Source organism: Squalius cephalus (assembly GCF_949319135.1).
Source record: "Squalius cephalus genome assembly, chromosome: 10".
NCBI lineage: Eukaryota > Metazoa > Chordata > Actinopteri > Cypriniformes > Leuciscidae > Squalius > Squalius cephalus.
Genome location: NC_137131.1, coordinates 19894846 through 19909009, shown reverse-complemented (window position 1 = coordinate 19909009; position 14164 = coordinate 19894846). Strand labels below are relative to the sequence as shown.

The following is a 14164-nucleotide window of genomic DNA, read 5'->3' as shown; positions in this document are numbered from 1 at the left end:
CGGGTGGTGTCTCCCAGCTGTATACTGCTATTCAGGCCATGAAATGCCCATCTCTCTTAAGGTACAGTGGGAGGAGGATCTAAACAGAATTGACGGATGAAATTTGGCAAAGAGCTATACATAAAATATACACATCGTCTATCTGTGTTAGGCACAGGTTGATACAATTCAAAGTATTTAATCGCCTGCACCTCTCTAAGACCAAATTGGCCAAAATATATCCTAATGTGGATCCCAACTGTACTCTGGCTCACATGTTCTGGTCATGCCCAAGCATAGGCACATTCTGGTCTGAGATATTTAATACATTCACCTACATTTGTAAAAAGAATATTGATCCAGATCCTATCATTGCAATATTTGGGGTGGTACACAGTAAAGTTGGGGTCTCAAGAGGTCAAGCTCAATTAATAGCATTCTCTACACTGTTAGCCCGCCGACTAATTCTTACAAATTGGAAATCTTCCTCACCCCCAAAACACTCACGTTGGGTGTGCGAAACTATGTCCTCCCTCCAGCTTGAAAAGTTAAGAACTACAGTCCAAAACTCAGCAGAAAGGTTTCAGAATGCATGGCAACCTTTCTTGGATTATTATGAAAATGCATTTGATGCTAATTCTTTAGATTAAAAAAATTATACGAACCTTGGATGCCAATCTGCGACAAAAGGGGATCTGTGAGATAATGTATACAAAGTATGAGGTTTGTGGATGGGGATGCCTTGTATGACATAAGAGAATGTATGTTGGTTTGTTTGTGTTATGTACATTTAAAACAATAAAAACACTTTGAAATAAAAAAAATAACAAGTAACGTAATCAGATTACTTTTTGATGTTATGAGTAAAGAAACGCATTACAAGTAACATGCATTACATAATCAAATTACTTTTTGATGTTGAGTAAAGAAACGCATTACGTAATCAGATTACTTTTTGATGTTATGAGTAAGGAAACGCATTACAAGTAACATGCATTACGTAATCAGATTACTTTTCTGATGTTATGAGTGAAGAAACGCATTACAAGTAACATGCATTACGTAATCAGATTACTTTTCTGATGTTATGAGTGAAGAAATGCATTACAAGTAACATGCATTACGTAATCAGATTACTTTTTGATGTTATGAGTAAAAAAAACGCATAATAACGTGCATTACGAAATCAGATTACTTTTTGATCTAACAAGTAATGCATTACAAGTGTCATACATTATGTAATCACATGACTTTTTTCGATGTCAATGAAAATTGCATTCTAATAATACAAATACATTTATTTACAGTAAAAAAAGTCACTGCAGATTAAGTTTTTAAGTTTTAAATTTCAAAAACAATATTCACATTATAATTATGAATTGTAGCTGAAATATAGCCATTGATGCATGACGTCCACTACAGTGGACATGTGATTAATCAGAGTTTTCTCTCAATCTAAAATCAAAACTTGGAAAATTTAACTGTGATATGACTCATTAGATATTGCTTGATGCTGCAATATTTTTTTTACCTACAAGAGTCTCCTAGGATAGAAGGAATGGGTGGATATTCTGGAGCAACTTTGCATGTCTGACTGACCCTTGGCAATCTTGGTTTGGAGGGGGAAAAAATCGAAACACAAAGGCTTGCCACTTGGTTGCAATTTATAGGATGATGCACCAGGGTCCAATGAAGAGGCTGATGTGCAACTTTGCCATAAAAACCCATGCAAATTCAAGAAAATGCTTTTTTAATAGCTGTCCACTGTAGTGACCACTATGCGTGAAAGGGTTAAAGCATCAAGTTACATCCATAAGGTGATTTACTCTATTTTGATCGCTACCAGACATCAGCGCTTTATATCCGAACTACAAACTTTTATCAGGACATCTGTGATCATTTGAATTACTGTAACACAAACTGAGTGGTTGAAAAGACTGTGAAGTTGTCTCATACCTATACATGACAACTGCTCTCTCTGGGTCAGCAGCAGCGCCAACCCAGATTTGAATGTTCTGCTGTGATTTTGTCAAAGTTTTAATAGACATAGCCGAATCAATGACATCAATGACAATAGACATCACTTAATCGTGCAGCTCTACATTACAGCTACCAACATGAATGACTATAAAATAATTATGTAGTACGCCATTTGCTAAGTCACAATATAAGTTGAAGTATTAATGATGAATGATGAATAAGCTGATGGCATTAATACTGTACATCGTCACTGTAGTAGGCTGTTACCATAGTCATCGTCTTAGCACTTCCACTCTTTTTATTGTACTTTTAATACCTTGAAGTTTTTTTTTTCTTTTTTTTTTTCTATGTATTCCGTTGTTTACCTTTTTCTTTTTAGTAGTATTATTTTAACAATTGCTGCCATGGTACTTATTTATTTCTTATTTTGGCAGCAATTGCATTCCATACTGATATGCTTGCGTTAAGTTTTTCTTTGTTTGTTTTAATTTTTTCTCGTGTTGTTAGGGGTCTATTATATTTTTACCACACAAATGTTATGCTTATCTGACTGTCAGTTGCTTGAGGAAAAACAGTTAAATATAAATCATTGTTCTAAGATAAAAAGCGATATAGTCACTGACTGTATTACTGTAAATATTTATTTCATGATTATTATTTCAAATAGTGAATCTCTAAATGGTCTATTGCCGTTTTTCATTTAGATCAGACATTGGTTGTGATTTTTGCATTTTAATTATATAAGAAGGATACATGTTAATGATAAATTAACACACTGAAAATGATGGCTCCCTATCTTTTAGAATGGCACACATTTATATCTGATCTCTGCACAGTACAGGCTACACTCCGATAAATCCAGTCCCTCTATCATGAAATATGCATGCTAATGACCCAAGGGTGTCTGTCTCCCTAATTAATGACACCAGCACGTCCGTCAGTCTTATTCACTTACTGTATGATGTGTGAAATCTCATTTTAAGTCATTGAGAGATTTTTCACTTCATATTCTATTTACAGATCTATACAAACCCACCTGGACCAGCCAGCTGTACCCACCACATTTCCCCATTGTGAAGAAGAACAGTGGTTAATCTGTAAAAATCTATATACATATGTTCAAACAAAAGAGTTTACTTCAGCTGTTTACAGATGTGCTCTGAACAGTTCACAACAGAGCCATGTCTCTGACTCCTGTACTCAGGGCTAAAATAAACCTTAGATTTACTATGATAAATGTGTTTTGTAAATGAACCATTCCAAGGTTTTTGTTTGGGTGCTTCCTGCCAATGAGGTACTCAAGAGTCCAAGTGCACACGGCCAGTGCGATAAATCCATTCATTCAGATTCAGGGTGACGCTAATTCATCTCACTGCTTATTTTTCTCACATTATGTAGACCAGAATAGCATGCAAATGCCTGATTACACATAATATGTATGCATGTGCATATCTGTGCAATACTGAACACCAGGGTAGTCTGAGACATATAAGGTTGCCATGGTAGTTTGAGTGTTTAATCATTCCATTTTGAGTATAGAAGTCGTGTTTAACTTGTGCATGTACTCTATTTGCCTATATAACTTATTTATTCAGTCACATGTTATATTAGGTGTCTTAAGGCTATGTAGTTACATCACAAAATAAGAATTTTTGTGTTGATGTTGTATTGCAAAACACTTTTGCTGCTATTGAGGTGGGAGACGCACTGAAAAAAAAAAGAAAAGATTTTAGCTGCTTGTTCAAATTGCTTAGTTAAAATGAGCTTAAGCAACACAATTGCTATACATTTTGTCCTAACTTAATTTGATTGTGTTCAGTCTGCTTAAATATATGTAAAATTTAAGTTTACTTAATCCGTTTGTGTTGGATTAACTGAAACTGGGCGGTGCTTGTTAGTTCCATTGGGAACTAGTGGGTCCAGTGGAGAAGAGTGGAGCATTTGGTTAGGCTGTGGACTGATTCAGATACTTTTAACTGTTTTGGCTAAAGGAGCATGTAAATCTTAGCATTTAAGATGCTAATAAGTGCTATTATAGTGCTAATAGCGAGCTATAGTCCATCAATTCAGTTGTGTGACAATAATAAAATCAAATCTTATTGGATGAATGTATAAATGAATTTGAATGCCTGAATCATATCAGGGAGCTTTACAAAATTCACTTTGAGGAAAAGGCTTCTGGGGGGATGTTTGGCTCGAGGTCATGGTGCAAAGGACCCTAGGTTGATTTTACTCCGAACCATCCCTTTAATTGGGTCACTTAAAATGAATTCATTCCATGATGTTGAAGTTACATGAACAAATTATGTTTGTATAAATTTGATTCATTGATTCATGTGGGACCGATGTACACTATTAAATCATGTAAATCCAACACACTTTTTGGTTTGGTGGGTTAATGGTTAAGAGAAGGGTAAACAGTGTTATAATAGATGTAATTACATAAATTAATTACAGCTGTAATTATGTGCAGGTATTTTTTTAAATATAAGTGCAATTTAAAAAAACATGCATGTACACAATAAGTGCATTATATCAAATTATTGTTTTAAATGTTAGTACATAGTTAAAGACACCCCAAGTAAAGTGGTAGGCTACCTTTTATTATTCTATTTATCCATACATAAATGACAGGGGATGATTAACGTAACTTAGGAACGAGTGCAAATTCAATGAATAACCATGGAAACCTGAGTACATCAGACTGGTCTACATCTGATCTTATGTAGTTTGTGTCTGTGGTGGAACCAAAGCTCTCATGGGAAGCTTCTGTCAGTCTCCACCCTCCCTCAGTATAGGTTATTGTGGTGCATTGCAGAGTCTGATGACTCACCCACAGGTTTCACTGATCACAGGAAATTGAAGGGTGTGAACACATGATTTATTAACATTAGCATTTAAAACCAGTGCATAAATAATAGGAAACTGATGTTACAAGTCATCCAGGACTGGGAGCATATTGAAAAGCTGGTAAATACAAATGTTTATAGCTATACACAATTATTTTCCAAGAAAAGTGTTCAACTGAAGATCCAAAAAAAAAAAAAAAGACCCGAACAACAGAACAGGCCTTTGAAGAGCAAACAACAGACCACAACAACTCCCACCTCTTGCAATATGTCTAACACCTCAACTTTTTCAGTTCAGATTGTTACCATGACACTGAGGCTTTGGTTAACTGCACTTAAATGCTTCAGTTAGTTAAAGTAAGTGTGACCACAGTGCACTGACAGAGTTCAGTGTAACCACGGCAATATCATATTCAAGCCCAACTGGGTAATAATCCCACAGAGGAGAATCAGCAAACTGGCCTGTCTAGCCTCCTAGCTCATTAGTCTCTGTGCATTAATTAAGGAAACATATTCCTCACACTGCCTGGGTGACAGGGATTGTAATGCCATTAAGTGATTCACTCCCTTTCTTATTCCACTCTGATGCTTTTTCAACATATGTGTAAGGTTATTAAATCTAAAAAGATGTATCGCATTCGCAAGTTAAAGCTTAGACCTATTAAAATGAAACAACTGGGTGGCCTTCATGACTTGTAAGAAAGCAAGTATTAAAATGTACATGTTTCGATATTTACACAAGAATCACGTCAGAATGGCATGACGTGGTTAGGATGAGGGTTTGGTGTGAATGGAGAAGACGCTTATGTTGATTGTTGGTTAGGTAGAATCGGGTCATAGGAAACGATCTCTCTCACTTTTTCTGATGGGCAGTGAGTCATCCAGCTCTACGTCACTGGACAGTGACTACTCTTCGTGCATGTGAACGAGAGAGAGAGAGAAAGAGAGAGAGCGCAGGGGGAGGGGGCCTTGTAGATGTGTTTGCATTATGGTAGGTGGTAGCCTATTCAGTATGACCCAATGCAATAATAAGTTAGACAAAATCTTTAGTTTAATAAAAACAGACGTCCAATATAACGATAAACACCTATTTAAATGTTTCTAAGACAAATAGTTCAGATATCTTTCATTGTGTGCAGGATTCACCGTAAATGCTGGATCTCATGTGTCGCTTTAGTTTCACTAGAAAGCATGAAATTAATAAAGCGTAGAAAGAGCGACATCTTGTGGACATAGCAATCAATTGTTTGACCTCGTTCATGGAGTCCTGTCATTTACAAAAGACTGTCATTTACAACAGACATCAAAAGACATCCCTCCACCATTTTAATATCTAATATCTAATATTAACTAACTAAATAAAAAAGATGAATTATTATTAATAATAATAATAATTTGTAATAATAGTAGTCCAGAGGGGGTACTATTTAGAGCTGGAGTTGATTGTCACTCTTGAGCCCCTCATTTAGAGACAGGCAAGCAAATGTTTAATCCTTACCAAGCTGTGCAACTTTTTTAAGGATCACGTGAACTCGTGAAATTTGTTTTCCTTCGGTCATTGATGGCTAAATATCCATCTTGTTACTTACAGAATATGCCTCATGACTAATTTTGATCAAAGCAGAAATTGGCATAGGCCTATATAACATTTCTTTTGTTGTTGTTGTTGTCGTTGTTATAGCGAGACCTGCTCCAAAACACAATTTATTAGGCTACTGACATGACAGAATATTCATCTTATGTAAATACGTGATGTTAAACATAATTTAATGTTCGTTCATCCATCCATTCATCTCCAAACCGTTTATCCAAGGTCACAGGGATGCTGGAGGACGGATGGCCAGTCCATCACAGGACTCGCACAAAGACACACGCATTCGCTCTATCATTTACACCTATACGGACAATTTAGTGTCTCCAATTCACCTATGCTGAATGTTTTTTGGATTGTGGGGGAGCATGCGGAGAAGCCAACACAGGAAAAACTTCACAGAGAAAAGCCTCCTGGCTTAGTCAGGACTTATACAGAGGATCTTTTATCTCTGAGGCAACAGGGCTACCCACACTGAGCCTCTGTGCCGGTCCCATATTTTAATAATTATGTGTAAAACTTTTTAATAAACGAAAATTTGTGAACCTTTAAGAAAGCTAAAAGATCAGACCACTTTACTTAAATTGCTTGGAGAACTACAACATTCATTATGGAGAGTTGCTCTATCCTACCCAACTTAACAAGGCACTTAATTCCAGGTAGGTCCAGGGTTATTATTACCCCCTGCAACCAGTACCGGTCCTACAAAACTTTGTAAAGTTACCTTTCGAATTGGAACTTGTGTTGCATTCCCCCTAACGGGCGCTAGGGGACGCAGCGAGACGCTTCTCAGGGAACCATGGCTACATGCATAACATGCATAGACAGTAAAAGAGAACATGAGACGTTTATTATTATTATTATTATTATTGATGTAGCCTAGGTTTTACTGACACAAACTGAAAATTACATTTCATCATGGGGCATTTCTAACGAAACACAGTTGATTAATATTAAACCCTGAGATCTGGACTGGAGTAACTTTAGTGTTTTTTTTTTGTGTGTTTTATTTTTATTTTTAACAAAGGTATTGGTTTGTCAAGACTAAATAAGAATTTAAAATGTTACAAAAATACATAGGCCTACCCTTTTTTCTGCTCCGATCAGATGTTGTTTGGAAGCCATAGCCAAATGTCAAGACTCATGTCATTATCTGCCGCAATGCATGATCATGTCCAAGTTTTAGAAAAAAATTATTTCCACAAGCATGACTCCGCTAAAGTTGAATCTGCATTTATAGTAGCATATTACTAAAAAATATGGGGAATTCACAGGGAATTGTCTATATACAGTCTTTGCTGACATTCAGGGGCTGCGTTGTGGTCGTGTTTAGGGCGGGCCGGTTTCACAAAGCTATTTTAGACCGGTCTATAGTGTTAGACAAGTCTAAAATTTGCTCATAGACTAGTCTAATGCAAGTTAGACTGTTTCACAAAAATAAAGACTGACTTAATTTAGACCAAAACAATTAGACACCTTACCCCCAAGCTAACTTAGGTCTACGACTCTGTTACCTTGGCAACCAGCTGTAACAATCAGTTACATTACAAACAGCCAAAAGAAAAGGGAAAATGGCTCATAATTTAAATATTTCTTCTTGTTACTACATTCTCCGCTAAATTTCCCAAGTAAAATGTCCTTGTAACTGTTATACTCCTCCAACAAACACATACTTTCCGCTGGGGTAAACTGCACCGAGCGGTTGAATGCGCTTACTCGATCCGCCATGTTTTTTGTTTTGAAAAGTGTCTTATTTTACCCAGAATGCACTGCAGTGTAGTCCTACTTAAGATAGTCAGAGTCTTAAGTGCTTTGTGCAACGGTCTGATTTAGATGTCTATCTGAAGTCTGACTATCTACTATATCTAAGCCATAGTCAAAGTCTATCTTTGTGAAACCGGCCCCAGAGGTCAACTGACCCTTTAGCCTAACATGTAGTTTCATAATATGCTCTATTATACACACTTATAACAAAGAGTCATACGATTTAGAAGAGTTTCACATCATTTACACACTATATAATTATGTGATCATACTCTTTTCTTCCAGCTGCATTCAGATGCAAGACTAGATTACCACTTGAACATAATTTTTAAACAAGACTTTGTTTAGCCAATAAAATGATTAAAACAAAATGTTTATCAAAACTCAAATAGCATAGTCCAAAAGTCTGAGACCACTAATGAAAATTGTTTACTTATTTCTGATTTAATATGGAGCCATGAGCACAACAGGATATGGTTAGGCCTTCCATGAAATGCCCGTTACTCGATGAATCAAAATGGAGGGCCTATCTGAATTTTGACCTTTAGGCAGTGAATTGTGATTAATGTTTTTAGTAAGTACGTCTATAAAATTTCACGCACAAAACTTTCAGCTGTGCACGTTTGTTGTTTCGCTGTTTCCACAACACCACCAGAGTGCGTGATAGACCGGCGTTGCTTGTTTATAGTCTCTCTTTCTCTCTCTCTCTCTTGAAATCGACAGTCGTTTTACTGGCTGGTTTGCATCTGGTTTTACTGAGCAACAGTGCTTTGGTCAGTGGACGGTCATTATGTTCAACTAATTATTAAAAGATGATGTAAAAATTATTTACATCAACAGAATATTTGATGTTCTTTGTCTAAGGAAGACATCCTGAAAAGAATGGGACGATCCGCCCATTTTCAATGGAGTCCAATGAAATGATCCTGTAATATGACGACACCAAGCCAAACTCAAATCACGTTTTACTTCATCCAATCAGCAGCGAAAGGATCTGAAACCCACTTTAAAAGTTCGGCCAAAGCAAACCCTGTTAGTTTGGAGGATGAGAGGCAAACAGACAGGAATATTTTTTAAAACCCTCTGGAAATACAGCCACTCCTTTAGTGACTATTTATACTCGCTTATAGGTTTGTATCTTCGTTAATAATCAACACTTGTTTATATTAGGAGTGAATATTCTGGTTAAACGATGTTTAAATGGCATGTTTTAATCTGAAGGGTGTAAATGGGTAATTTCGTAGTTAAAATCGAGGGCTATAACATTTATGTGTTATCCAGAACCGCTTTGAATGTAAGTTTTGAGTGGCTTCGATGTCGTCACAGCAATATGTTGCATCAGTTATATTAGCCAATGCCAAAATGTCCTAGTTGAACATTTGTTTGTTCCACCGGTTAATTTTTTCCCACTGATCCTTATTACGTTCTGTGGTTTGTGTTAATGAGGTTGGTTTCGTTTTATTTATTAACAATAAGGCCGTATTAACTTCAGTAAATTGATAATAAGTCGCTCGCGCATCGGTACTCTATTGTCTGAGTTATTGCGTAATGACCTGCTGAGTGGCTCAACCGGCCACGTTGTTTCTGGTTATAGGGATTTCTATGCGAGCGCTACCGTCAAAAATTTGGAATTGGAAACATTACTATTGGTAATCTTTTTTAAAAGAAGTCTCTTATGCTCATCAAGCCGGCGTTTATTTGAACAAAATACTTAAAACAAAAACAAAAAAACAACAAAAAAAAAACACAATAATACTGTGAAATATTACAATTTATCTATTTTAAATACTTTAAAATATAATTTATTTCTCTAATATGCTAAGCTGAATTTATCAATCATTTAATCCAGTCTTCAGTGTCACACGATTCTTCAGAAATCATTCTAATATGCCGATTTATTATCAACGTTGGAATTTTTGTAACCTGTGATACTTTTTTTTTTTTTTTTTTTTTTTTTTTTTAGGATTCATTGACAAAAAATTAAAAAGAACAGCATTTATTTAAAACCGAAATCTTTTGTAACAATATACCATTCAAAAGTTTGGGGGCAGTATTTTTTTTATTGAAAGAAAGTAAGTAATAGGCCTACTCTTATTCAGTAAGGGTGTGTTAAGTTGATAAAGTGAAAAAGAAAAGATTTCTATTTTGATTGAATGCTGTTCTTATAAACTTTTTATTCATCAAATCCTGAAAAAAGTGTCACAGGTTTCATAAAAATATTAAGCAGCAGGACCGTTTCCAACATTGTTAATAACTGCATATCAAATAAACATTTTTAGAATATCTGAAGGATCATGTGACACTGAAGACTGGAGTCATGGTTGATAAATTCAGCTTTGCGTCACATAAATTATTTAAAAGTATATTAAACTAGAAAACCATTATTTTAAGTTGTAATTTCACAATATTAAGTTTTCTGTAAAAAAATGAATGCAGACTACTTTTATAAACATTGTGTGTGTGTATATATCTCTCTATCTCACATACACACCCCTTTTGAATGCTATGAGTTAATTTACAGTATTGTCTCCTGATAGGTTTGATATAGCACCACCATGGCCACTTCAGCCAGTTCCAAGCTGAGCAAAACTGTGAAACAGCAGTACTTGGACCTCCCTCAGGGAGACGAGGTTCAGGCTATGTACATCTGGATTGATGGAACCGGGGAGGGATTGAGGTGCAAGACCAGGACTCTAGATTCAGAACCTAAAACCATTGAAGGTAGTTATTGTCAATTCAGATTATCATATGTTTATTTAAAAAAAAAAAAAAAAGGTTTACTGAAACGCCATCAGTGTTGGAAAAATGAGTATTTGTGTTCTTATGTGTCTCTGTAGAGCTTCCTGAATGGAACTTTGATGGCTCTAGCACATATCAGTCTGAGGGGTCCAACAGTGACATGTACTTGATACCCCAAGCCATGTTCAGAGACCCTTTCAGAAAGGATCCCAACAAACTGGTTCTGTGTGAGGTTCTCAAATACAACCGCAAACCTGCTGGTAAGTAGATTTCAATACCATAATTGATATCGGATAATTCGTTATACTGGATGATTTTACATTTGAAGGTTGCATTAATGTTTATTGTGTTGCTCCCTAAGAAACCAACCTTCGTCAGATGTGCAAAAAGATCATGGGTATGGTGCAGAACCAGCATCCTTGGTTTGGAATGGAACAGGAGTACACTATTCTCGGTACAGATGGTCATCCATTTGGTTGGCCCTCCAATGGCTTTCCTGGACCTCAAGGTAGATGTCACCTATGGATGGTTTTGGATTTTTTTTTATTTTTTTTTTTTATAAATAACAGGAAGACTCCTGTTGGTTTAATGAAATTAATTTGATTTGTTTAGGTCCATACTACTGTGGTGTGGGAGCTGATAAGGCCTATGGACGAGATGTTGTAGAAGCCCATTATAGAGCCTGTTTGTATGCTGGAGTAAAAATCTGTGGCACTAATGCTGAAGTCATGCCTGCACAGGTAAAGTTATACATTTAGAAAACCATTTTTCAATTGAATATAGAAATGAGTTGCTGAAGTTGTTTTGTTATTCTTCAGTGGGAATTCCAAGTTGGCCCTTGTGAGGGCATTGAGATGGGAGACCATTTGTGGATAGCCCGCTTCCTCCTGCACAGGGTTTGTGAAGACTTCGGCGTTGTAGCCTCTTTTGACCCAAAGCCCATTTCAGGGAACTGGAATGGAGCTGGCTGCCACACCAATTTCAGCACCAAGGAGATGCGTGAGGAAGGGGGTTTGAAGTAAGTGTGTGAAAGGAAGCCTTGCATCATCCCCCCCCCCCCACCCCCACAACAATGTAGAGCTGACATAAAATGGTTTTTGGTTATGCTAATCAAATTTAACTTCATTTTAGATATATTGAGGAGTCAATTGAGAGGCTGGCCAAGAGACACCAGTACCATATCCGTGCCTACGATCCTAAAGGAGGGCTGGACAATGCCAGACGACTGACTGGCCATCACGAGACCTCCAATATCAACGAGTTCTCTGCTGGAGTGGCTAACCGTGGTGCTAGCATACGAATTCCACGATCTGTTGGCCAAGAAAAGAAGGGCTACTTTGAAGACCGCCGTCCCTCAGCCAACTGCGATCCATACGCAGTCACCGAAGCTCTTATACGCACATGTCTGCTCAGCGAAGAGGGTGAAGAGCCAATGACATACAAGTGAAATACTGGACATTTAAGTAATTATCTCTTACTGATGGCTTGCATTTTGTTCATTAGTCCATGTGAAATGAGGGATGACACTAAATGGATCACTTACTTGTTGGTTGTAGAAAGGCACAGTTTATATCCTACAAATGTAGCTTTCTCACTGCCAGTTACTTTTTAAAACCGATTTTAATGATGAATGATATCTGATTCTGGCAGGAATCCTAGTTTGATAGAGGTAAAAGTGTGCAACCAAGATCACTATAAATTCTTCTACTTGACCTTTATGACTAAAGCTGTTCTTGTCTATTGATCTGTTTTAAGTATGTTATACAATTTAACATGTTTTTTTATAAACTAACTGTAGATATTTGAATTCTTATTGTAGTCTTTTTTTTTTTTCTTTTTTTTTTCACCAGTTTATAAATTATAGTACTTTATCACAGGGACCAAAATGCATTGTTTGTACTAATATGGCTCTGACTGTTGCCTGTTCAAAGGGTTGTGCATTTTATTTGTGATGCCATGGTTGTAACCATGTATCTTTGTCTCTTTACATTAAAACACCAAGAATTTTACCAAGATGTGATTTCTGTCCCCCTCCCTCCTTCCCTCCCTCCTTCCCTCCCTCCTTCCCTCCCTCCTTCCCTCCCTCCCTCCTTCCCTCCTATCAGTCCTCTTTGACTGATTGATGCAATGTTGATTTTTGTAGGTTAGCCTGGAAGTTCCCTGGTTCCCTTGACAAATACCAATATGACTTTTTTTTCATTATTTTTTTTTTTTTTTTCATTTGACTTGGATCATTGCAGAAAATAAGCTCTGTGACCAACAAAAGTTTGATTCGTACATGTTTTGTTCATAAAAAAAAAAAATCTTAAATGAAGAACTTTTATGAATTTGGAAGCCTAAAAAATGCTAAATTGAGGCAACTTTATCACGGTTGCAATGTCATCTCTATTAAGGTTCCTGAAAAACTCATTCAGTCTTTGACTAAAAAATGTTTTCCCTAAAAGTCTGAGTGAAAATAGTTTGAAAGTATGAGTATGTAAAAGTGCACTAGTGGGTAGGTTTTCCTGTTTGGCATGATTGTTTAATGTCCCCAACAAACTGTTGTTAGCTACCGCCTTTTCCAAGAAAAGTAAAAGCTTGAAAATCATAAGGTGGTGTTATGTTTTTTACATAGAAAGAATACAATATGAAAATATCTTGAGCTTGTCTTAACCACAGACGTTTTTCAGGCATTTAACCATAAACCCATTGACTTAAGGATGACAACTGGAAGGGCTAAAATGCTAACTTGTTAACTAGCTTTTAGACCACTAAAAAAAAAACATCCTTGCAGTGCTTTATATTCATGTTTTTAGGAGCTTTAAACATAAATGATGGTAAACTCTTAAAACCTTTAAAGAGTGGAGTACTGAGGTTATGGGATGGTTATAAGAGTAGAAAAACTGGTTTGGAGTTGGACCAAACAGTATTTGTGTATGTAATGGCATGTGTAACCTCTATTTGTGTGATCTGTAAGGGAGCCAGACTGAGAGTACTAACAGAAAGTGGACCAGAGCAACACTGCCAAACAAACTGACAATAAATATTTTTATTTGACTGTGCTGGAAAACCATTTTGGATTGATCCTTCTCAGATTTATCCCAGTTTTACATAAGTGCTTGTTTGTGAACCCTGCCAAGACTCATGTTTTGATTTCCAGAAATGCAATTATAGGATTAAAAGATGTCAGTTCTCAGAAGTTAAGCAATGCACAGCAATGTCAACAGTTCTCACACGGTAACAAGGAGGTGTAGGCTTAGAAATATTAAGGGAAGTAACTTGT

At 36.4% G+C, this 14164-nt stretch overlaps 1 protein-coding gene across 1 annotated transcript; it reads left to right on the top strand.

The window, feature by feature from the left end:
- Positions 1-9135: 9135 nt before the first annotated feature.
- On the top strand, positions 9136-12911 carry glulb (glutamate-ammonia ligase (glutamine synthase) b). Its single transcript, XM_079884271.1, has 7 exons — positions 9136-9293; positions 10701-10884; positions 11001-11162; positions 11264-11410; positions 11515-11642; positions 11721-11920; positions 12034-12911. The coding sequence occupies exons 2-7, from the start codon at positions 10719-10721 to the stop codon at positions 12347-12349; spliced, it is 1119 nt and encodes a 372-aa protein (XP_079740397.1). The 5' UTR covers positions 9136-9293; positions 10701-10718; the 3' UTR covers positions 12350-12911.
- Positions 12912-14164: the final 1253 nt, after the last annotated feature.

Coding starts and splice junctions, on each gene's coding strand:
- glulb (XM_079884271.1), top strand. CDS start 10,719: ATGGCCACTTCAGCCAGTTCCAAGCTGAGCAAAACTGTGAAACAGCAG. Junction 11,163..11,263: donor ATACAACCGCAAACCTGCTG/GTAAGTAGATTT, acceptor TTGCTCCCTAAG/AAACCAACCTTCGTCAGATG. Junction 11,643..11,720: donor CTGAAGTCATGCCTGCACAG/GTAAAGTTATAC, acceptor GTTATTCTTCAG/TGGGAATTCCAAGTTGGCCC.